Source organism: Diplodia seriata, assembly GCF_021436955.1.
Source record: "Diplodia seriata strain FDS-637 chromosome Unknown scaffold_1, whole genome shotgun sequence".
Taxonomy (NCBI): Eukaryota; Fungi; Ascomycota; class Dothideomycetes; order Botryosphaeriales; family Botryosphaeriaceae; genus Diplodia; species Diplodia seriata.
The window spans coordinates 3,817,492-3,840,224 of record NW_027117308.1 but is presented as its reverse complement, the minus strand read 5'-3'; the positions used below and the strand labels follow the sequence as shown (position 1 = coordinate 3,840,224).

At 56.7% G+C, this 22,733-nt stretch overlaps 10 protein-coding genes across 10 annotated transcripts; 3 read left to right on the top strand and 7 right to left on the bottom strand.

Moving 5' to 3' along the window:
- Positions 1-909: 909 nt before the first annotated feature.
- On the bottom strand, positions 910-1,642 carry SLS55_001103 (uncharacterized protein; the record flags this gene model as incomplete). The annotated part of the gene is made up of 2 exons (XM_066772605.1): positions 910-1,084; positions 1,137-1,642. 2 exons carry the CDS (start codon positions 1,640-1,642, stop codon positions 910-912), a joined length of 681 nt encoding a protein of 226 aa, XP_066637884.1.
- Positions 1,643-2,154: 512 nt separating this feature from the next.
- Positions 2,155-3,337, bottom strand: SLS55_001102 (uncharacterized protein; the record flags this gene model as incomplete). Its single annotated transcript, XM_066772604.1, has 3 exons — positions 2,155-2,243; positions 2,302-2,397; positions 2,488-3,337. The coding sequence occupies 3 exons, from the start codon at positions 3,335-3,337 to the stop codon at positions 2,155-2,157; spliced, it is 1,035 nt and encodes a 344-aa protein (XP_066637883.1).
- Positions 3,338-4,293: 956 nt separating this feature from the next.
- Positions 4,294-6,231, bottom strand: SLS55_001101 (uncharacterized protein; the record flags this gene model as incomplete). The annotated part of the gene is made up of 2 exons (XM_066772603.1): positions 4,294-4,393; positions 4,445-6,231. 2 exons carry the CDS (start codon positions 6,229-6,231, stop codon positions 4,294-4,296), a joined length of 1,887 nt encoding a protein of 628 aa, XP_066637882.1.
- A 981-nt stretch (positions 6,232-7,212) lies between these two features.
- Positions 7,213-9,177, top strand: SLS55_001100 (uncharacterized protein; the record flags this gene model as incomplete). The annotated part of the gene is made up of 1 exon (XM_066772602.1): positions 7,213-9,177. One exon carries the CDS (start codon positions 7,213-7,215, stop codon positions 9,175-9,177), a length of 1,965 nt encoding a protein of 654 aa, XP_066637881.1.
- A 660-nt stretch (positions 9,178-9,837) lies between these two features.
- On the bottom strand, positions 9,838-11,517 carry TFB2 (RNA polymerase II transcription factor B 52 kDa subunit; the record flags this gene model as incomplete). Its single annotated transcript, XM_066772601.1, has 4 exons — positions 9,838-10,581; positions 10,742-11,183; positions 11,248-11,335; positions 11,394-11,517. The coding sequence occupies 4 exons, from the start codon at positions 11,515-11,517 to the stop codon at positions 9,838-9,840; spliced, it is 1,398 nt and encodes a 465-aa protein (XP_066637880.1).
- A 724-nt stretch (positions 11,518-12,241) lies between these two features.
- Positions 12,242-12,828, top strand: SLS55_001098 (uncharacterized protein; the record flags this gene model as incomplete). The annotated part of the gene is made up of 4 exons (XM_066772600.1): positions 12,242-12,245; positions 12,307-12,378; positions 12,440-12,505; positions 12,575-12,828. 4 exons carry the CDS (start codon positions 12,242-12,244, stop codon positions 12,826-12,828), a joined length of 396 nt encoding a protein of 131 aa, XP_066637879.1.
- Positions 12,829-12,992: 164 nt separating this feature from the next.
- On the bottom strand, positions 12,993-15,039 carry SRB4 (RNA polymerase II mediator complex subunit; the record flags this gene model as incomplete). Its single annotated transcript, XM_066772599.1, has 2 exons — positions 12,993-14,691; positions 14,744-15,039. 2 exons carry the CDS (start codon positions 15,037-15,039, stop codon positions 12,993-12,995), a joined length of 1,995 nt encoding a protein of 664 aa, XP_066637878.1.
- A 268-nt stretch (positions 15,040-15,307) lies between these two features.
- On the top strand, positions 15,308-16,875 carry ISN1 (IMP 5'-nucleotidase; the record flags this gene model as incomplete). The annotated part of the gene is made up of 7 exons (XM_066772598.1): positions 15,308-15,332; positions 15,385-15,395; positions 15,450-15,470; positions 15,520-15,534; positions 15,583-15,730; positions 15,783-16,577; positions 16,628-16,875. The coding sequence occupies 7 exons, from the start codon at positions 15,308-15,310 to the stop codon at positions 16,873-16,875; spliced, it is 1,263 nt and encodes a 420-aa protein (XP_066637877.1).
- A 463-nt stretch (positions 16,876-17,338) lies between these two features.
- On the bottom strand, positions 17,339-18,652 carry SLS55_001095 (uncharacterized protein; the record flags this gene model as incomplete). The annotated part of the gene is made up of 1 exon (XM_066772597.1): positions 17,339-18,652. One exon carries the CDS (start codon positions 18,650-18,652, stop codon positions 17,339-17,341), a length of 1,314 nt encoding a protein of 437 aa, XP_066637876.1.
- A 1,223-nt stretch (positions 18,653-19,875) lies between these two features.
- PFK1 (6-phosphofructokinase, alpha subunit) lies at positions 19,876-22,297 on the bottom strand (the record flags this gene model as incomplete). Its single annotated transcript, XM_066772596.1, has 3 exons — positions 19,876-20,078; positions 20,132-21,050; positions 21,098-22,297. 3 exons carry the CDS (start codon positions 22,295-22,297, stop codon positions 19,876-19,878), a joined length of 2,322 nt encoding a protein of 773 aa, XP_066637875.1.
- Positions 22,298-22,733: the final 436 nt, after the last annotated feature.

The window sequence follows — 22,733 nt, the reverse complement described above, 5'->3', positions numbered from 1 at the left end:
CAGGACAACGCTTCAATCCCGGACAGACACCATTTCCTTGGCTTCCAATTCAACGCAGCATGCGAGCCCGTCGAATCACTGATGTGTATCTCTGAAGTGTTTTACTAGCTAGGGACTTGTTGAACGCTGTCAAGTAACATGCTAGCAAACATTGCCATTGAGTCTCAATGCTCGCCCGCGTAGTTACCTCCCCTTTCGCCCCATGTAGTAGGCTTATCTCTCTTGCTTCCATCAGCTATCCAAGCAAGCATTATGACGGTAAACCTAAAAAAAAAAAAAAAAAAAAGTGGCTGGTGACAAGACCGGCCTGAACTCTTAGCTCTGGGCGCCACATCCTGCCCAAGCTTCTCCCTTCCGTAGTATTCCGACTCAGGCTTGCCGTGGTCGTACTTCGAGCTGCCTTGATAAGTAGCCCTGTGTTGCTATTGTTTTGAAGCATCATAGACCCAGACGAAGGATGAAACATAGGGAATCCACCAGGCGCTCACGCCACTGCGGGAGATGGCACCCCGCGTTTGAGCCCGTACCTAAGAAGCTAGACAGCGGAATATGATGAGGTCCCTGCGACATGGTTGCGAATAACACCTGTCGGCGGTTCGCCAAGGTCGGCATTTCCGAATGGCGCTCGCTAGTCCTTTACGGCGCGGACGGAATGGTCTTGGATGAGCAGAATTACCAAGCGCTGGGACGTAAATCGGAAATGTCCGTGCGTATCAAAAGCTAATCACCTGCTGTAATAACACGTCTAGTAATCGTGTTGCTGCTCGCCCTTGGAAGGACAACATGATCAGCTCACTGTCGCCACTGGATTACAGCCATCGCCTTTCCTTGTAGGCTGTCGAAAGAGGCCGGAGCTATTTCTGGTACCTTGTATGGGTAGCCAAGTAGGCAGTTGCAATCAAGTGCAAACTACGGGCTGTTCTGGTTGGAGCGGGACGGTGAGGTCTGGATTTCTTGAGCGATTTGCTGTTGCAGAGCATCCTCATCGCTCTCGTGTTCCTCGTCCAATTCTGCATCCACATCATCATCCGAAGCAAGTGAATCGTCATCGGAAGTAGCTGGTTCGTTGGCGAGAGAAGACGCCCTGTTTACTTGTTAGATTGCGCTCTGTTATGCAGTGGGGAGTCGGGACGTACCCCATCTCAATATTCCGCTGCTCCCATTCCTTGACCATGGCTTCGCTAGCAAACGCCTTCGGCTCCCAGGTGTCCTGGTACACCTCACCGGTCTTCGGGTTGTCCTCCCAAGCGATTTTGTAGTGGTGTTCATCCTCGTGGACAATTCCCTGCGCAGCCCATTCCTGGCCTGCCTTTGATTCCTTCCACTCGGCCGCGAGCGCACGATTGGCGCAAGACTTGGGGTGCCAGGTCGGCACCCAGGGCTTCTTAGTTTTTGGGTCCACGCCATCCCAGTCGATGAGATAGTCGGTCTTGTTCTCGTCAAGGATGCGCTTCGCCTTGAAGAGAGGGTTGCGCTTTGCGCCGATCTTGGAGCGCTTGGGCTGAGGCGCTTTGGAAATAGAATGCGCGCTCTTCGGGGGTCGGCCGCGTTTGTTCTTTATTGGCGGCGGCGAGGTCAAAGTCGGGCGGATGCGACGGGGAGAAATGGGGATAATCCTGGCGGGTTTGCGCTTTGGCGGCATGTTGGGCGAGTGTGTTGAGAGTTTGGGAGGGAAGACGCGCCGACGCGTCAAGCTCCTGCAAGAGCTCCCAGCGCTCGGACCGCCGGCGCACGCACCTGCACAGCTGGTGACAACTAATTCCAAAACTGGCCTACGGCGTCTACATCCCGCGCCTCGCAGTGTGGCAGCGATAATCTAGAATCTCTCCACAATATACTTCTCATATTTGTGGATGAACTATTCGCATTTCCTGGCTCCTCTAATGCCACAACGATGCACTCTATCCGGGACACCTCAACGCCAGTACGGCGAAGCGGGCACCAATATATCAAAGCCTGACATTGCATTGATCCAAAAGACACGCCTTCAGTTACAGCCGCCCACGACTCTTTACACTCAAAAAACAACCGCTTCATCCTGGGAATCTCAATCACACGCATGCACTGCACACCACCAACTCCCCACCCTCCTCTCTCCGTCCCCACCCAAAATCCAAGGTGCAAAAACCCTTCGAGACATGCATTCACCATTCATTAGAACTCAATGATAACCTTCAGCGCCTGGTTGGCCGAAGCGGCCTTGAACGTGGTGTAGGCGTTCATCATGTCGGTGAAAGCAAAGTCTAAGTCAAACTAATCAATGATACTGAACGTCGGACTCTCCAGAGAGCGTGTACTTACTGTGCGTGATGAGCTTCTCGGCGGGCAGCCTCTTGGCCGCCAGGAGCTTCAGCAGCATCGGCACCGTCGCCGTGTCCACCAGTCTCGTAGTGATTGCTAAACACGACCATTAGCCTAAGATATACCTTTCGGAACCGATGATTGCCGAAGGACGAGAGGAAGGAGAGGGATACGAATGACACTCACCGATGTTCTTATTCCACAGCTTCTCCAAGTGCAGCTCGACGCTAGTGCCATGTACACCAACGTTGGCAATGGTGCCACCTGCTCCAACGAGCTCCTGGCACTGATGGAACGTCTGCGGGATGCCGACGACCTCGAGCACGGCGTCGCAGCCACGCCCCTCAGTCAAACGCATGACCGTCTCCTCGGCCTGGGGCGGCGTAGCCGTCGCGTGCGCGCCTAGCTCGCGGGCGAGCCTGAGCCGGTTCTCGTCGAAATCCACAACCATGATGAGGCCGGGCGAGTAGAGCTGGGCCGTCAGCAGAGCAGCGAGGCCGACAGGCCCGGCGCCGATGATGAGCAGCGAGCAGCCAGGCTCAACCTTGGCGTTGAGTACGCCGCACTCGAAGCCGGTGGGGAGGATGTCGCTGAGCATTACCGCCAGCTTGGGGTCAACGCCATCGGGCACCTTGTGCAGCGACGTCTCGGCGTTGGGGATGCGCACGTACTCGGCCTGCGTGCCGTCGATCGTGTTGCCCAGCACCCACCCGCCCGTCTCACACTGCGAGTGCATCCCCTTACGGCAGTAGTGACATGTGCCGCACGAAGTGACGGCCGGGATCAGCACCAGATCGCCTTCCTTGAACTTGCTGACCGACGAGCCTGCCCGCGAGATGACCCCAACACCCTCATGGCCCAGCACCGTCCCTGGCCCGCATGATGGCACGTGGCCCTTCATGATATGCAGGTCCGTCCCGCAGATGGTCGTGTACTTGAGCTGCACGATGGCGTCGCCTGGCAGCTGAAGCTCTGGTACCGGCCGTTCTTCCAGCGCCACGTCGCTGTCGGGGCCGTTGTAGACGAGGGCTTTCATGGTCGAGGCGCGGGCCAATTGCTGAATTGGACGGAAGGTTACTGCTTGCTGTCTGGAGTAGTTGCTGGTGATGGGTCGGCAGGCCTTGGCTGCTGCCGCGGGCATATATGCTATGTTGCGTTGTTGGATAAGACGGTTTCGCGCCGCACCGGATGCTCGGATGCTCCCGCGGGGAAGCATGGCCGAGCATCTAGGAATGCATCTCTGGGCCCGGAGAGATGGAAACATGAGGGATGCAGTTGGCGTGCTATTGGCGTTAAAGTTGGCGGGGCAAGCTCGTGAAGGCGGGTTGGATCTGGCTATGATGATCGAGACATGAGTGCGGCAGGCCAGCAAGTTAAAGAGCCAGGCTCAGATGGCATGCAGATGTGTCATTACAGATGCGGGGTTCCGGACGCCGCAGAGGATTCGTAGATCCTAGACAAGGGTGGTGCAATCATCAGCAGAGTTGTCAGCAGATGTCACGATGAGGCTGGGCAAGAGACCTGAAGAACAGGCCATTCCTCGGGTCAGCTGTGACTCGTTGAGGCACGGACATCGCCATTCATCCGGCCGTGTTGTTCGATGTGGCTGGATCTGCAGCCCTGCATGACTCCCACGCTCCGTACATGACTGAGGTGTCCGCGGCTTGGCGACTCGGAAGACCGGTAATCCCCGGATGGCCCTCCACTTCTGGTGATCCCAATCGTTCATCTATTGGACATGAGAGCATAGATTGGCAATTGCTTTGTCGCTCCCACCCGCACGTGTCGGTGACACGTTCCTGTGGGTCTTTGCGGGGAGACGAAAGACGTCGCAAGGATCGAGGCGGGGAAATAAGCTTTGCGAGCAACGTTCAGAACAGAGCCAGCAATTGGACAGCAGAGTGGAAACATGTTGCAAATAAAACCTTCTTTTTTCTTTTTCACGGGCCTCATTACCTATCAAGGCCCTGGTGCCGCCAAAATTAAGGTATTTTATGTCATGTAGTACTTGGGGCCATCGCCACCAGTGGGGCAGACCCAGTTGATGTCCTGGGAAGGTGCCTTGATGTCACATGTCTTGCAGTGAACGCAGCTGTTATCTAGTTAGCGAGGCACATCGAGCACAACTGCGGGAAAGACGTACTTTTGGGAGTTGATCTGGAACCTCACGCCCAGGTCCTTGCTCTCATCCTCTACATACTCGTACACACCGGCAGGACAGAACCGGTTTTCAAGACCCTTGAACCGCGGCCACTCCTTAAGCGCATGCGCATCCCAGTCCCTGACTTGCAAATGAACTGGTTGGTCTTCCTCGTGGTTGGTACCGGAGCGGCTAACGCTGGTCAAAATGTCAAAACTGATCTTGCCGTCCGGCTTGGGGTATTCAATCTTCTGGCTGTCATCGACATGCTTGGTGGTTGCGTGGTCAGGCTTTCCGTGCTTGAAAGTCCAGGGCTCCTTGCCCCTGAGGACGAACGCTGTAATTCCAGAGTACAAGACACCGCCGTAGAGGCCTAGCGGGTTGTGGAAAGAGGGGCGCATGTTACGGACTTCCTTCAGCTCGCTCCAGATCGTGGAGTTCCGCAGCTTGTCCTCATAGTCGTACAGGAAGATCGTTCCGTCGTCCGAGTTGGAACCAAGGGCTGCGTAGGCAGCCTCAGCGGCCAGCATTCCAGACTGCATGGCAGTGTGTGTGCCCTTGATCTTGGGAAGATTGAGGAAACCGGCTGTATCGCCAATGAGAGCACCGCCAGGGAACGCGCACTTCGGGATAGATTGGAAGCCACCCTCATTCAGGGTGCGAGCTGCGTACGAGATGCACTTGCCTCCCTCGAGATACTTCCTATAGAACGGGTGCTGCTTCATCTTCTGGAACTCCCCGTAAGGAGAAAGCCAAGGGTTGGGATAGTCCAAACCAACAACCAGGCCAATGCTGACCATGTTGTCGCCAAAATGGTACATCCAGCCACCGCCGTACGTGTCCTTGGGGAGCGGGTATCCAAGCGAGTGTGCTACCAGGCCAGATTCGAATTTTTCAGGGTCAATCTCCCAAACTTCCTTGATGCCAAGGCCGTAGGTCTGGTGTTCCGAGTCCCTCCTCAAGTCGAACTTCTTGACGACTTGCTTGGTCAAGCTACCGTGGCAGCCTTCAGCAAGGAGCGTGCACCGGGCATGGAACTCCATGCCGCGCTCGAACGAATCCTTGGGGGTGCCGTCTCTGGCAAGGCCCAGGTCGTTCGTTGCCACGCCCTTGACGGAGCCATCAGGAGTGTAGAGAATCTCGGAGGCAGAGAAGCCCGCGTAGATTTCGACGCCAACCTCCTCGGCACGCTCGCCGAGCCACTTGACCAATTGGTTCAGACTTATGATATGGTTGCCATGGTTGTTCATTTGCGGAGGCACAGGCAACCAGACAGACTTGTTCGGGGTGAGGAAGCGCATCATCTCCCTCTTTGCAGGGGTGGCATGCTCGAAGCGGTTGGGGTTTTCTTCCGAGTTCCAGTCGGGCAACAGCTGATCCAGGGCGGAAGGCTGGACGACATTGCCTGACACGATGTGGTCTCCTATCTCGCCGGCCTTCTCTAACAGCAGAACGCGAAAGTCTTCATTGCCTGCCTCGTTGGCGAGCTGCTTCAGGCGGATGGCGGCACTGAGGCCAGCGGGCCCACCGCCAATAATACAGACATCGACTTGGTCGGCCTCGCGCTCGATTTGGCTGGGGTCGAAGGAATCGTCGACGTCGGCTAGGCGGGTGCGGGCGGTGTTGGACAGAGCTCGTCTTTGGCCGGCGACGCGAAGTGCTGGTCTGTAGGCGCTGAGAGGCGAGCGAGTGGTTGCGGCAGCAAAAGTCCTCGCGGAAAAGCGAGCGGGAGCGAGGCGCGGGACGAGAGCGCGACGAAGGACGGACGGAGCAACTATCCTGGATGCCATGGTGAAGGGAAATGTGCAGCACCCCGCAACAGCATCGGGGCAGGGGCGGGAGGCAATTGAATGCGGCCACGAGCCGGGGAAAGCACTATGACGCCGACGGGCAAGGCCGAGGTTGCCGTCGCGGGCTGGTGTGCGCGTGAAGATTTGCCGCAGGGGTCGTTCTGCCGAACCGTATCTAGCCGCCGCGCGGCCAAACAGCGTCGAGCAGATTGTCAGCCCCCGGTCAACCTCCACCTCCCGCCCTTCTCCTGACTGATCGGGCAGCCTCGGGCAGCCTCAGGCCCAGCCTCTGATGTCCCGCCATGGCCTGCGCATCGTGAGTGCGACGCTTGTGGGAGCCCCGAAGACTCATCAAACTTGTGGACCCTGGCTTCATGTCTTATGATGGTCGTGCCATGGCGATTCGTTGAGTCGGTGGATCGAGAGCGGCGGATTCTGCGATATCGCTCCCACAGATGCGTCTGCGTTGAGGCTGCGAGGCGAAATCGGCCTTGCTAATCCCAACTTCTGTCGGACGTGTCTTCCTTTCTATTGTTTCTGTCTTTGCCTGTACGGCAGCCTTAACCGAGGGCATTTAAAGAGCACGGAGGCCCCGGCACTTGTTCGTCTTGGTCGCACACGATGGAAGGCAATCAGTACATGCAAGATGGACCTCATTTGCTTGCATTGTCTGGCGAAGGAAGCTGTTACTGTTGACGGGATCAAAAGAGAAAGTGAGCATTGAGACATGGGCTGCCCAACCATGGGTTGCCCCTTCTTCGGTGGGTGTCGCTCTCGAAACGTCATCGAGCACAACGCTCTTTCTGCGAAGCAGCGACTTGGTGGGCGTTGACAGTCGTCCAATTCGCGGTTTCCTTAGCTGTCTCTTTCTCGCAGGGCGATTCTGCCGCTTCTCCTCATCTCCATAGTCAACGCGTCGTTCCCCATTCTTTCTTTGCATCTCCCATCCTCAAGTCGACGTGAGTGAGAGTGTGGGCGAAGATGGCGAGCCACATCGAAGCACCCAAGTTCGAGCTGCTGCGAGCAAAGTGGGAAGCGCAGCAGGCCGACCCAAACAACCTCCCGCTGCCGCCGACCACTCCGGGCCGCACACCCGCCCAGCAGCGCCAATTCTACACTTCTTCCAGCGAGACACGCGAATCCAAGGTCCGCCGCTTCAGCTCGTTTGCCACATTCGCAACCCCCATCAACCCATTCACCCGCCGCGATCGAGCCGCTATGCCTTTTCCCAAGTCGCCTTCGTACAAGGCCCTCGTCGCTCCCGAAAAGCGCGAGGAGCCTCCGCCACCTTTGAAGCGCGGCCCTGGAAGCAGGCTCCCGTCCTTCAAGAGCTCCTCGAATGCCATGCCTCCGCCAGCATTGCCGTCGGCGAAGCACGACAACCAACCCTCCGAGCGCCGGAAGACGGGGCGCCTTGCAAGGAGCCAGACCATCAGCAACATCCCGCTGCTCACATCTAGCGCGCCCGAGCCCGTGCAGCAATTTGCGGCGAAGCGTCTACCGTCTGGCCTTCCGCCACGCAAGGCGACGGGACTGAGACAACCATCGCAATCCACGAGCAACCTCATTCGCAGCAGACCGCCCACGCCGCACCGTAGCGCTGACGAGCCAATGCCTGTCACTCCTCACTCCACCAACAATCTTATTTCTCTGACTTCCTCGAGCTCATCCGCCAGTGTTCGCAGCAAGCTGCCCACGCCGGCTTTGAACCGGGATACCAGGCAGTCAGGGATGGCGACCAAGATGTTCGGAGGCATGTTGAAGGCGCCGAAAGCCGGGGGAAAACGCTCGCACACGCAACCTAATCTCACAAGTGCGGCAAACACGTTGTCTCAGCTTGTCACGCCGCGACAGACGGTCTTTAGGGAAGAGTTTGCTACGAAGACACCACGGTACATGGCAAGCGAGAACTCCAAGCCGCTCCCGTCCAGTGATGATCTCTTTGGCCCAGTTGGTGGAGTTGAAGTCCCAGAAGTTCTAGACGACGAAGATCCTAGGCGGTACGGAGCACTTGGTGCGAAAGACTGGGGAGACTTGCCCGCCGTTGAGACTCCTACGACGATCAAGCCTACCAGAACATCCGACATTGCTCACAGGAGACATCGGTCACAGCTTCCTCGCCTTCATTCCGCAGGCTCCCTTCCCCAGAACAATCTTCTTACGCCGCTCTCTCCGCCTTTCCCGCGCACTCCCCGCCACTCTACCGCCCACAGCCAAAACCTGTTTTCCCCCGGTAGTGGTACCAATCCTCCCACCATTCTACGCCATTCGCACCTATCACCTTGCCTGGAAGACTCGAACCCAAAGACGGCCATACGCTTCATCTCAACCGGTCATATCCGTGCATGGTCGCCTCCCCCGTCTCCAACACCGACACCATCTTCTCAATCATCGTCCTCCCCAAGCCTCCCTTCATCCCCAACTCCCACAAGCGGTGGCAACCGAGATGTCAACGCTCCTCCTCCGAGCTACGCCCTCGTCAACAAGGCCCAGCCCTCGTCTTACTGGGCCGGCCGCTTCATGTCGGGCTTCGACCGGCTGCGCCTTGACGCCTTCCATGCCGAGGGTCACGCCTTCCGCACCTCGGGCCGCGTGTCGGACACGTTCGGCTCCTTCGTTGACGGCACCGAGGAGGCCCGCGCCCGCCGCGTCTTTGCCGAGCTGGCCGCTTGTTGTCGTTCTGACGAGGCGGCTCGCAGCTTGCGAGACTTTCAAAGTGAATGGGCGCGTAGGTGCGGTAGTGTTGCGTGCATGCCTTCGCCGGCGGTGATAGTGTTGAATGGTGGAGGTGGGAGCGGGAACGAGGATAAACTGGGCGGCAGTGGTAACAACGTGTCGACGGGTGGGGGTGAGGAGGGCTTGAGAGGTGGGGAGGGCAAGGGAAGGAAGACGGGAATGGGCTTCATGGACAGGCTCAGGGGTATTGCGAGGAAAACGAGCGCCTAGGGCGATCAAAAGGATGGAAGGTTGGAGGGTATACGGATTCTACGATGTTTGACGACTGTATGAGATGATGAAGGATAATGACGATACCGAGGAAGGGTTCCAGGGCGCATTCGATGAAAGGACGCTTTGGGGTTTGACGGGGAAAACGTCAAGGTGCTATTTTGAGGTCGGGCGTCTTTCATAACCTACCTGACTTTCACGGCGGGCCTTGATGGCTGCATTAGGGGAGAGTAAGGTTTGTACGATATTACGAGGGTCACGATCGAAGGTTCAAGAGCTGTGAGTCAGGGGAAATGTTATAGGATAGCTCAGAAACGGTGGTTTCATGGTCTGCCTCTGTCTAGGACTCGAGGCATTGAAATGAATAATAATTGCCAATCGCTGGCCCGCCTACTTTGCCAAAGCCATCCAGCAAACTGATAGATGAAGATAGTCTTTTCCTCACGTACGATAAACCCCGCCCTATTGCCGGAGCGTAAAACGCCTCTCATCACCGTCGTAATTCTGCTCTTAGCCGCCCGAATAACTCGGCTTTTCTGGTTTGAGGGACATCACTCACTCCCCACTTACCCAACGAGTCCCTTTTGATGAAGATTCTACGATGTTGATGGAAAGAAGAAGATGGAAAGGAGAAATGAAAAGAGGAAGATCCAAAGCTTCTCACACCCTCTTCTGCCGATTCTTGATATACTGCGAAATCTGCTCCACGCGAGTCAAAAACATGAGCCGCCGCGCGTCGTTGCTCCAAACCAGGACGCCGATGTGGCCCGCGTACTCCTTCAGGTCGCGGAACTCATCCCAGTCCTTGAAGTCCTTGAACAGGAAGCCTTCGGTGGCGCGCATGCGGTCGCCCTCGATCTGCCACAGGCGGATCTGGTCGACGACGGTGGGCGGAAGCACAGGGTTCTTGCGCTGCATCTGCGGGTGGGCGTACGTGTCGAGGTAGGAGATGATCTGGTCGGACGTGATGCCGAGGCCGATGGCACGCTGGACGGATTCTTTGGTGAGCTTGCCGGATACCAGGTTGGGGAAGCGCGTCTCGAGCTCAGTGAAGAGGGCGAGCACGGCGATTTGCAGCTCGCTGCTTGTGTAGGCGTAGAGGCGGTAGTTGGTCTCAATGATGATGTAGCCTTTGGTGCCCGAGGTCGACGTGCTGTTGAGGGCGCTGGAGAAGGAGTCGGTGTTGTTGAGAGCAGCGGCGTCCGAGGTTAGTGTGGTGGCGAGGCGCGTGGGGTAGAAGCGGGTGGATTTGGACGAGGTACGGTAAACGATGCCGAAGTCGTTGAGGTCGTCGAGCATTTGGAGTTGGGTTGCCGTTAGGCTGTCGGTGCTGTAGTCTTGTCCCAGATCGAGACTGCCTAGCATGAAAAGAAAGGATAGGACGTCGACGTTGTCCATTTTGAGCTGTTGAACGGTTAGGTCCGTATTGCAAGCTGCATGCTCACCTCGTTGTCGTCTACTACAGCCGTAGAGACGGAAAAGAGGGAGACGGTATGATGGGCGAGGAAACAGAAAATCCACAACAACAGAGGGCAGCGATTTTCATGAAAGGATTTGGCCATACCTTATGTGCATTTTCAAGGTACACGATCAACAGGCTCCACACTTGCGCGTTCACTTCCTGCAGCAAGAACGAGAAGCCTGCTTGTGTGATGCTCGCCCTTCCTCCTCTCGACTCAATGAAATGACCCAGGTCCAACAGCGTTTTTGACGCAGGACTAATTTCCGATCTGCCTCCCAGCACCGAGCCTGCACTGCCGACCATGTAGTGCAATATAGCCTCCCACTGCCCTCTCGCAAACTCGTCTAGTACTTCTATTGAGACGCGCTTGCCCGTTTCCACGCATGGCACGCCGAAGGACCTGTGGTTACCTCCTCCGGTGAGGGCTTGCCTGAGCGAGTTCTGGAAGCCGCTGGCGAGCCGATAGGCGCGCTGTCCCTTGGTCTCTTGCGCTTGTGTGATGATGTGGAGGCTCTCGAGCACGGAAATGGCTTTGTCTTTTTCTCTACGCAAACAGGACGCATTAGCCCGAGACTTGGTTGGCCTGAGTGGAGAGGTTGTTTTCGCACCCGTTCGAATCATCGCGTATCCATGTCTCGAGCTCCGTGGCGGGGAGGGGACCGGTCATGTAGAGCATCGCCATGACAATCGTCTTCGCTGCGGGGCGCGGAAACGTTAGCCTTGCCGCATGTAGAGTCGCAGCCGGACTACTGACCCAAGTGAGGTAGCATGCGGCGAAAGACGGCCAGGACGGCCGAGGGTTGCTGGTACAGGCGCTTGTGGATGGCACCGGACAGGCCCTCGAGGTAGTCGAGAGCCTGCGATGAGGAGGTCGACATGGTGGTACGGCGGCGGGCGGTCGAGGTCGTTCGCACGCTTCGCTAGGGCAGGGCCATTGTCGGGGGCCGGCAAGCGAAGGTGGACGAGGCAAAGGAAACGACGCCGGTGGGTTGACTGCGCAGCTGCAATACAAAGCGACGTGCACGCGAGTCAGTCGCAGCTGCCTGTAGGGCTGAATGAGCCCCCGGCCGCCGAGCGACGTCACCGCTCCCCATCACATCCCCGCGGCGTGCACGAGCGGTCGAATTCCATCAATCATGTCTCCGAAAACTCTCAAGTTCGTGAATTCAGTAAGTGCCAGTTCATGCTGTGGGCCGGTTGGGCCTATGCTAACACCAATTGCCTCCAGGTCTGGAAGTCATTCCAAGCCACCTCTGGCTTGGAGCCGAGGTAGATACTCATCCCTCATCCATAGCATTTCTTTACTGACCATTGACTGACCAGACTACTGAACAATGTACGTGGCCTCTCTCCAATTCTGTTGGCGAACCTGCTGTCCGGATCGGCAAAAAAAAATCACTCCACCATCACGACGCCTTGGTCATTGGATCCGACCCCTTATCTTCATCATTACCGGAGAATCTAGGGAATCGACCTCTAAGCTGACTGTCCAATAAGCTTCGCATCACCAATGCCATCCCAGGCCGTGTCAAGTTCGAACTCGACATTGAACGGCACCACACCAACCGCCTGAAAATTCTCCATGGCGGCACCATCGCCAGCATGGGTAAGCATCATACATTCCATTGGATTATCTATCAAACATGGTCGCTGACACGCACTCATAGTTGATCTCGGCGGCTCGCTTGCTGTGGCTTCGAGAGGCCTTTTCGCAACGGGCGTCTCGACAGACTTGAACGGTATGCACCTCACCCCAGGTAATACTGTAGAGACTCGGATACTGTTTGCTCATGCTTATAGTGACCTACCTTAACTCCGGCGGTACCGAGGGAAATACTATCCGCGCCGAAGTAACTTGCGACAAGTGTACGTCGAAGCCATTCCGCTATAGTTCAAGTTGAAAAGATTAGATTCGCTAATGCTTCCATGATGCAGTCGGTAAGACTCTGGCGTACACAAACATCAGATTCCTCAACGACAAGAATGAGATCGTTGCGCGAGGTAGCCACACGAAGTATGTGATCGACACTCTCACTCAACACATCTGTCCAAGCATAGTGGGAGTTGCCAATGATTCTAATTTGACGAATAGGTACGTGTCATTCGCTTGGAAGGACGAGAACAATATTGTCGAGGAGCTTAAGGCGGAAGAGGCGGCATCAAATGAATCCGGAGAGACGAAGCAGTAAATAGACACGCCTGCTACAAAGCCAAAGAGATTATCGCCGGTTTGTTAAACTGGGTAGACTTGGAGAATAGAGCCAGTCGTGCCGGAAACATCAGGGTCTTCATTTGTGGTATCATAGTCTCAGCCTAAATATGATGTCTAACCTAGTTTGTGTGCATGGAAAGTCTAGCCTAGAGGCAGCGGCACATTGAGAAACCCTTTGACGACGTCCTTGAAGCTTTTCCTCTCCCCGTCGTCCGGTCGCCAAACGGCCTCATCTCCGTCTAACTGGGTATCAGGGGCGTACCAGCTCACCTTCAGGCACCCCTCTTTTCCGGAAACATGTGCTATTAGCTGTAGCAAGACTGCTTCTTTGTTCTCATTCCTCCTCACGAAATACGACAGCTCGGGATGCCGGTTACCAGAGTTAGCAGTTTGCAAGCCTGAACGTTCCTTGATGGCGAGATTAAGCGCCAAATCCATGGATAAGGCATGGTCGAGATACTCTTGAAGCGCATCAAGCGTGTCAAATGATAAGATACGTTTCTGAGCTTGCCGGTTGTCGTGGTAGAGGATGCCAGCGAGGGCGGGCGGTATCGTAAGGCTGATATCAGTGCCCTGTATATGCGGGGCAACAGGCGTTCGAAGTGAGATTGTGACCTCTTGACGTAACGCCGCGGCCTCATCCAATGCTGAGGGCAAGGGAAAAGTCGCCGTGGTATGCATGGGTCGCGATAATACCGTCATCAAGGCATCCAGTCGAGGAAGACGACTCCGTTCGGAATAGGTTGTATTGATCGTCTCAGAGAGGCTTGCATATGCTGACTCGAGGTTGGTGTTGAAAGAAATTCCAGCCCGCGCCAAAATACGCTGAACAGAAGACAAGTAGGACCTGAGAGCAGTGGTCGCATTGTGATGGTAGATGAAGTTGAGCAAAGTCCTGAGTATGGGAAGTTGAGGTTCGGGTCGAGCGCGATCGGTCATAGGGAGAGGCTGCTGGGTACGCTTCCTCAATCTTTGGCTGTGGATGTAGGTCAGCAAGAGACGCAGGGCGAGCGCTACATCATTGGCCAAGCCATCCTCGGGTCGCCTAGAGAGCAGTTCTTCCGCATCTTCAAGGCCGATCAGATCGACATGAATTTCTCGCTTCTGGCTTGAATCGCTGGCTTCAGCCTCGGGGCTTGCGGGGATGACGATGGCGTGATCTCGGAAGTGGGTCCTGTAGGACAGCAGTTGCCGGGATTCCATGGTCATCTCATGGAATAGCTCTTGCTCAAAGAGGGAATCTCTTGCTCTCCGGATCAGGTCCTCAATTTCCAGGTCGCTTTGCTGAGCAAAGACCAGGTTGTTCTGTTCAGAAGTACCGACAGTCTTCCCATCTTCGACGATGCGTACACGGATGGTCTTCGGCTTCTGGACAAGAGCCTGATCAAGGATGATGTTGCCGTCTTCCTTGGCGCGCAGCGGGGCGAAACCACGGGCTTGGAACCTATCGCTTGCCTCGAGGAATCCGAACTGTACGCCAAGGGTACCGCTCTCGCGTGGTACTCTGCGCAGCGACCACCCTCTCTTTTTGACAGACAGAATCTGGCCCCAGTATTGAGTCTCTTTGCGCACCTCTTTTTCCAGCTTCGTGGCAGCCTGCAAAAGCGAATCGGCAGACGCTCCGAGGCCTTCCATTGTCCAGCCCTTTGCGACAAGATGCTGTTGCTTTTTCAGACGCTCATCTAACTGCTTGACTGGCCACTTGTCGTAGGCGAAGGAGCCTTCGGGGACACCGCTTTGCTTTAGGGTAGGCGACATGTAGTTGGAACCGCGAGGGTTATCTTTGGAGAGAAGCAGGCCGAGGAAGTCGATGGTGTATAGGATTTCCTGCTGGGCATCGCTGCTAGCGGTCAGCGACACAGGCGTGTGGATCTGAGCGAGGCAGGGCATACTTGATGTGCTTGAACATTTCCGCCTTGGCGTTGCGGAGCTCCTCAGCGCGCTTCTTTGCATCATCGCCCGTTTCCTCCTCATCGTCCTGGGCCTCCTCAGCGTCGGAAACGCCGGCAGCTTGGGCGGCGGCCATCTCCTTGAGCTTGTCCTCGTCCATGTGGCGGAATTGGCCGAACTGGGCGGAGATGCGCTGGAGCTGCATCATGAGCGACTCGTCATCGTCGGAGCTGGAAGGGGCGGGGCGCAAGGCCAATGGAAGCTCGGCGCTGCCGCGCGACAGCTCGGAGTCGACCATGGTTGCTGGGGTGCAACGGTAGACGCCGCGCTCGGGAGTGGGTCAAGGGCGAAAGACGCGTCTGGGGAGAGCAGGACGGATGGTGTTGACGAGCAAGGCTGCGGCGCTAGCGACGGGTGCAGGAACCAGGGCTCGGCACCGGCTGGGCGGGACTATCGATAAGAAGCAGGGGCGGGGCAGCTGACATGGATCGGGCAGCTCCGACGCGGAGAAGCTACAGCTCTGCCTTCGCGCCACGTTCCTCTCTCCTGAAATCCAGGAAACAATCATGACGACCAGGTACAGAGTCGAGTGTAAGCCCTCCCGTGCTGCTCCAGAGCTGCCTGCCGCTGACCTCTTCCCCAGATGCACTCAAGGTGCGCATTCCCCTCGTGCACCCGGCCTCCGTAGCTTGCTGATCGCCTCCGCAGACGCACCGGCGCGACCAATTGGTACTTCTGCCCCTCCATATGACAAACACCTTGCTAACGCGTGCCGCAGATCGAATGGATCAAGGTACTCGCTCCCCCACGCCTGTCCCCATCGCCACGCTGACATGCCTAGGGCCTGCTGGCCGTCCCGTTCGTGCTGCACTCGCAGCCGACGGCTGTTTTTGAGCCGCACCGGCAGAGCACTGAGCAGATGGCCGCCATCGCCCACCGTCGCTACGGCGAGATCATGCGCGATGTCGAGGAGCTAATCAACGACCACAGTGCGTAACCCTAAGTTACCTCTTCCGTAGCTGTGTCTAAGCCATGTGTCAGTTGCCCACCAACGTGCCGGCACCGAGCAGAACTCAAAGCTCAAGTTGCTTGTGCCTGCCGTGTCCAAGTTCTTCACCCCCCTGGTTCTCCTCGATGCCTTCGTCTACCAGGACAAGCGCCGTTTCATCAGCCACCGCCGCTTCGTCGCCCCCTCGTTCAACGACGTCCGCCTGATCCTCAACACAGCCCAAGTCATGTCTCTCGTGCGTGCCGGTCCCCTTGACCTGATTACTTTCGATGGCGATGTCACCCTCTACGATGACGGCCAATCCCTTGTCTCCGAGAACTCTGTCATCCCGAGGATCATGGGCTTGCTACGAAAAGGCACCAGAATCGGCATCGTGACCGCGGCTGGCTACACCGAGGGCGTCCGCTACTACGAACGTCTGCATGGCCTGCTCGACGCCATTCGCGCCTCCGACATGCCAACCGAATACAAGCAGAACCTCATTGTCATGGGCGGTGAAAGCAGCTACCTGTTCAAGTATTCCGCCGACGAGAAGCATCTGCTCCAATGGGTCCCCCGGAAGGACTGGATTCTCGAGGAGATGCGCTCATGGACCGAGACTGATGTGACATTGCTGCTTGATGTAGCCGAGACGGCACTTCGAGAATGTGTGAAGAACATGCGACTGTCCGCAATGGTCATCCGCAAGGACCGCGCAGTTGGTATCGTACCCGCCGATCCAGGCGCAAGATTCGCTAGAGAGCAGCTGGAGGAAACCGTGCTGGTGACGCAGAAGATCCTGGAGATGTCCGAAGTTGGGAGGCGGCTGCCTTTCTGTGCTTTCAACGGTGAGTCTCTGCCCCGCCCTGCAATCTGCCCCATCTAACATGGTCCAAAGGTGGAAATGACGTCTTCGTCGATATTGGCGATAAATCATGGGGTGTGCTCTCCTGCCAGCGCTTCTTTGGCGGCATCGAAGGCAGCAAGACTCTCCACGTCGGCGATCAGTTCCTTTCGGCCGGCGCCAACGATTTCAAGGCTCGTCTTGCCTGTACCACGGCTTGGATCGCCAACCCCGCAGAGACGTGCTCTCTTCTAGACGAGATTGCTGAACTAGACGAGATGCAACAAAGGAAGCAGGTGTGACCCTCGACGGATATTTCTCAACTTTCCTAATCGGATGTTGCAATTCCGGCTTGGAGTTATTTGGCTGACAATTATATCGGAAGGACGAAGAGAGTTCATGAAGAGTCATGAGGTCAAGATACCAGGAAAGCATGTCGATGGAGTTAGGAAGAAATTCAATCTCGTTATTTTGGGAAGAACTCTCATTATGCCCAACCAGCCCTTCATTAAAACCTGTATAGCCACCAACTGCTCATGTAGATGATGCTACACACCTACCAGTTTCAAACGCCCCATGACAGAAAAAGGAAGAGAGAAATAAAATGGTCCTGCCCGCCCCTTCGTACTTTTGGTTTGTTTGGGATCCTTCAGGCGAAGGTCCCGATTTCGCTTCCATCTCGTTCCTTCTGATCATAGCCCATTTCTCACCTCATCTTCAAATCTTTTTGGTTCTTGATTGTCTTCTCTCACTGTAATTCTGGCTTCAAATTCCTGCGCCGCCATCATCCATCTTCGGTCCCCTAGGAGGCATGGCATACGGACGAAATTCGCCCGCCGTCGGGTTGAGGGTAGACATCGTCCCGTACTGACGGTTCATCCAGTATTGCGTCGACCCCACCGGCGCCGGCGGAGCAGGGTACCATACCACATTCTGCTGTGCCTGAGAAGGGTGACGATGATGGACACCAGCGCCCATGGACGGAGCCACGAAACCGTGGCTTGCAGGCGGCGAGATCAAGCCCGCCGGGACGAACTCGTGCGCCCGCGGGCTGAGCACGCTCATGACTGGTGACACAACTGGCGTCGTGTCTCTGACGGTCTCCCTCCAGGTCCAGGGATACTTTGCAAGACGTTCGCACCGAAGGCGGTGCTGTTCTCGTTGCGCGGCTTCAACTTTAGCCTCGTACTCTTGTCTCATGCGCCAGTGGGTGGAGAGGGATTCCGGCAACTGGTTGTCGGGGCCCATGTAACTCTCATACCTGGAAAGCGTACCCGGGGTCGGAGGCGGCTCGAAATGGTCGAATTGGCCAGTGTATCTGGCGCGGGCAGCCTCATCGTATGAATTCATGTCGTGTCGCGCATCAAAGGACATCAACGTATCTTGCTGCTGTTGCTGCTGCTGATAACGTCCACTGTCGACACCAGGGCCGCCAGCAGGCCGGCCATGAAAACCATGCGGCCTGGCGCCCTTCTTGTGCCCATACTTTCCCCTGCTACCGGTCCACGTCTTGCTCTTGATCTCAGCCTTTCTGCTCTCTTCCTCGACCAGCCGTTGCTCTTCTTCCGCCGCAACTGCGCCCTCCCCCTTCTGCAGCGCCAAGGCCACCTCGACGTCCTCGATGGTCTTGACTTGCGCCTCGAACAACAGCTCAGCCTCGGTTGCCTTCGCCTTCTCATGAAGGACGGCGTTACCACCTGTAACAGTGGCGGAAGCGTCCGAACCACGTTTCCCGGCAACAGCAGCCAAAGCAGCATCGCCGTCGTCAAGACCAACAGAAGCCGAAGCAGCCTCGGCCGGAGCCCCGGCCTCACCCTCGACCTCGACATCGGCAGGCGCAGAGCGAAGGGCGGGAACCCCCAGCGTGCTCTCCCACCGCGGGTGCGACTCCGACGTCGCCGTGGCCAGGCGGTCCGGCCCGGCGCCCGCGACGGCGGTCGGCACCACGGGCTCGCGCAACTCGTCGTAGATGAAGTGCCCGCGGCTGAACCAGTGACGCAGTTCCGCGAGCGGACGCGGCGTGCGGATGCCGCTGACGTGGATGAAGCGGCTGGGCTCGAGGGGAGCTGTGGCTGCCATGCTGCTGCTGGTGGCTTTGTTAGGAGGAGGGAGGAGGGTGGTAGGTGGTGGGGTTGAGTCTGCGGTTGCGGGTGCGGTGCTGGACATGGCTGTCGCGGTCTTTGGGTTTTCTCCCTCGTGGAGAGGGTTTGGGTGTGGACGCTCGCCGGTCGGTCGGTAGGGTTGGCGTCAGACCTTTGGATCGTGGCCGATGCGCCTGGTGCTGGCGCGGTACCGGCAATGAAGAGCGCTCGAGGTTGTTTGCCCGAGAGTGCTCTCGATCAAGAAGATCTAGGGTGCGTGCTGCAGGTCGAGTGTTGTGGCGGGGGTGGAGAGGAAAGACTTGGATGGGCCCCAAGGTTTTTATGTTTTATGTGTAGCCCAAACGGTGACTGCACGCACGTGCGTGAGATGATGCTGAAGGAGTACCGCTGGCCTGGAAACGCTTTTTGCTGCCTAAGGCGCGCTGGAGAACTCGTTCGCTGGCTGTGGACTGGCAAGTGACAAAGTGTGTAATTTAGCAACCTCTGGAAATTAGGCTGAAGTGACGGCCAAGGATATAGCTTCAGAGGGATTTATTTCAGGAGCCCAAAACTTACACAACACTCTTCTTGAATCCCATAGCCTTACATCTTCCCTTAACGAATATGAAGAAGAGGTCCACTATAAAACACAGTATTATAACCTTATGAAATTGAATAATTATAGAGTATCATTACATTCTATCTAGACAAAGCCGGTAAAAAAGTTTATTAAGGGAAGTGTAAGATGCATATTGTAGCCTACGACTTAGTTTGGTTTGTAAACCAGCGGAAAATTATACACTTTTAATATTCGTTCTAAGCGGCTTCCGGTTAGTGCTACGGAAGAGCAAATAATACATGTGTATTGATTAATCGTACTATAAAACTACCCTAGACGGAGGCTGTCTAGCTAAGCTATGCTTGTGTATAAATATTATATCAAGTGCGTTGGAACACAAAATACTCGCGTTCAGGTTCACAAGCCGTAGCTGCAACGTTGATTGGGTTGAATGCTTTCTTAGGCACGTCTTATTCGAGTAAGCAAGCAGAAGAATCTCACATGAATAAAATGCCGTATTTACTAGAAGAATCATCTATCATATTCTCATGCAACTGCCTTTTTGAGCGGAAAGTCATTATCATGACGCGAATAATCCCATACGCCCGCAGCGAGCGCCTGCCATCCGGTATCTAGCTACTCAAAGAAAACTCGTACAATGTTTACAAAATGGGCTTGGGCCTGCCACTCAGGGTATCGATCAAGTCCTTGTAGCCCATCCAGAACTCGTCCTTGGGGCGACGGTTCGGCCAGTCCGTCTCTTCGTTCTCAACCTTCTCCATAGCGGAGAACTTGACCTTGGCACCACGGATGCCGATGACGACAGTGCTCATGGGGTCGGCGGCGATCTCATCCTTGCTCTTGCCTGTGAAGGGTTAGCCTTGTCACGTAGTCAGGGATGCTGGATGGTTTGCTTACCGGCAAAGCTCTCGAGGTGCTGCATACTGCGGACACCGAACCTAGTTGCCCTCATTCTATCCATGGGCGAAGGCTTGCCACCCTGCTGGAAGTGACCAGGCACACCGTGACGGGATTCGAAGCGGCCATGGCCCTCCTCACGGATGATGTCAGCAATGAGCTCGGTGCTGTACGTCTTCGATGCCTTCTCGTTCCTGAGAATGATCTTTCCACCGCCACCAAGGCCCTTGTCCTTAGCGAAGCTCTCGCGCAGGAAATCGATGTCCTTCGACAACATCTTGAGAGTGATACCCTCCTCAGGGGTGTAGACTGCAAGAGCTCCAACTGAGATACCGGCCAGAGTTGCAATGTAACCGGAAGCGCCACCCTGGGTCTCGATGACGAAGACACGGCGGCGAGACGCAGAGGCGGATTGCCTCATGACGTCGCAGTACTGGATGAGGGAGTTCAGGCAAGTGTCGCTGCCCAGCGAGTATTCGGTTCCGGGCACGTTGTTGCTGACGGTGGCCGGGAGGACGGTCATGGGGATGCGGAGGGCGGAGTAGTATTGGCGAGCCTTCCTCAGTTGGCTGACAGCGGTGAAAGCCTCAAAACCACCAACCACGAAAAGTGCCTGAATGTTGTACTGGTCGAAGATCTTGGCGACACTCTCGATGCCACCCTCCTCCTCGGCAGGGAGTCCACGGTTGGTGCCGATCTCAGAGCCACCACGGCTAACCCAGTTCTCAGCATCGAGCCAGTTGATCTCGCGGACGGAGCTCAGGGGCTTGTCCGCGTGGTGGCGGACGAGACCGGGGAAACCGTTGTAGAGGGCGACGGGGGTGTGACCACGGGCCAAGCAGTAAGCAACAGCTGCGCGACTAGCAGCGTTCATACCACCTGCCGGAGCACCGACGTGGATAATACCAACGCGCATGCGCTGAGTACATTAGCTAGGATCCATTGCAATATAGGCGTGGTCCTTACCTTCTCCGCCGGAAGCTGCAAGTCAGGGATCTTGGCAGAGGTCATGATCTGGTAGGCGGCGTGGTACTCAGCGAATTCGACATCCCGCAGGCCCATGGCACGATCGAAATCCTTGGCCTTGATGGCTTCGGCGACCTCGTGCGTCTGCTTCACGGCCTCCATAAGAGGGCGGCGGACAATCTTGTTCTCCAAAATGCAAATAACGGGGCTGGGCGTCTCAGGAGTGGCATCCAAGACGGCATTGACTGCTTCAGCGCCCTGCAGGGTCGAAAGCATGCGGTCATAGGCACAAGCCTCACCACCTCTCTGGACGTGACCAAGAGTAGTGATTCTGGTGTCCAGCTTAAGCTGGTCTGCAAGCAGGTCCTTGACGACGTTGGGAGTAATTGGAGTGAGGTTGGAGTCGTGTGCACCCTCGGCGACAATAACCATGGTCTTGCGCTTGCCCTCCTCACGATGCTTCCTGACGATCTTGCTGAGATCGTGCTTCCAGTCCTCACCAGGAGGCTTCTCCGGAAGGAAGACATAGTCAGCACCGCTGGCAACGCCGGCCATCAGGGCCAACCAGCCGCAATGCCTGCCCATGACTTCAATGACGAAGGCTCTCTGGTGGGAGGAGGCAGTGGAGTCCAGCTTATCAATTGCCTCGCAAATGACACCGAGGGAAGTGTAGGCGCCAATGGTCGCGTCGGTTCCTGCCAGATCGTTGTCGATGGAGCCAACGAGACCGACGATGTTGAGGTGGCGGAAGGGCGCGACCTGGTCAGCGGTGAGTTCCTTCTTCTCGACCAGCTCATCGACGAGGCTGGGCCATTCGGATCTGAACAGATCGGCGCCCGTCAAGCTGCCGTCTCCGCCGCAAATGACGAGGGCGTCAATGCCCTTATGGATCATGTTCTTGGCAGCCTGCAGCCGGCCGGGGCGCTCTCTGAAGGTCATGCAGCGAGCAGTTCCAATGAGAGTGCCGCCCTCGGAGAGCCAGCCGCGGACATCCTCCCAGACCATGGGACGGATCATGTCACCGCCCTGGACGAGACCCTCGTAGCCCTCGTAGACGGCGTAGGCCTCGCAGCCACGGTGGATGGCCATGCGCACGACGGCTCTCACGGCGCCGTTCATGCCGGGAGCGTCACCGCCAGAGGTCATGACACCAATGCGGCGCTTCTTGCCCTCGAGGGGCGGCGGCGGCTGGGCAGACATGGCGTGGGTGGTGGTTGTTTGTTCGGCGCGGAAGTGGTGGGGTATCGGAGGGCGGGGTCTCAACAATGCCCGCGGCGAGAAATGGCGGAAAGGTGTATGTAGAGGGGAGTAGAGAGGATGGCGCGCGGGAGGGTGTGAAGAAAGAAGGCGGCCAGAGGAAGGAGCAGAGAGCTAGGACAGGCAGCTTTAGACTCGGGCGCGAAGCTGGCGGCCGTGACACAAGAGCCCGCCGCGGCCGCCGGGCGAGCTTGCAGCTGAGATTTTTGGGCGTGGGGCCTTGCGTCATACCCAAACGCGCAGGGTCCAGGCGCACCACTCGCTCTCCTCCGATGATATGTATCGTACGCGATCTGTATTTCATTACACCTGTCCGCTCCCGCGGTGCCCCAGCGCTGCATCGCTCTGCTTCCACAGCTCCCCGTGGGCACCGACGCGG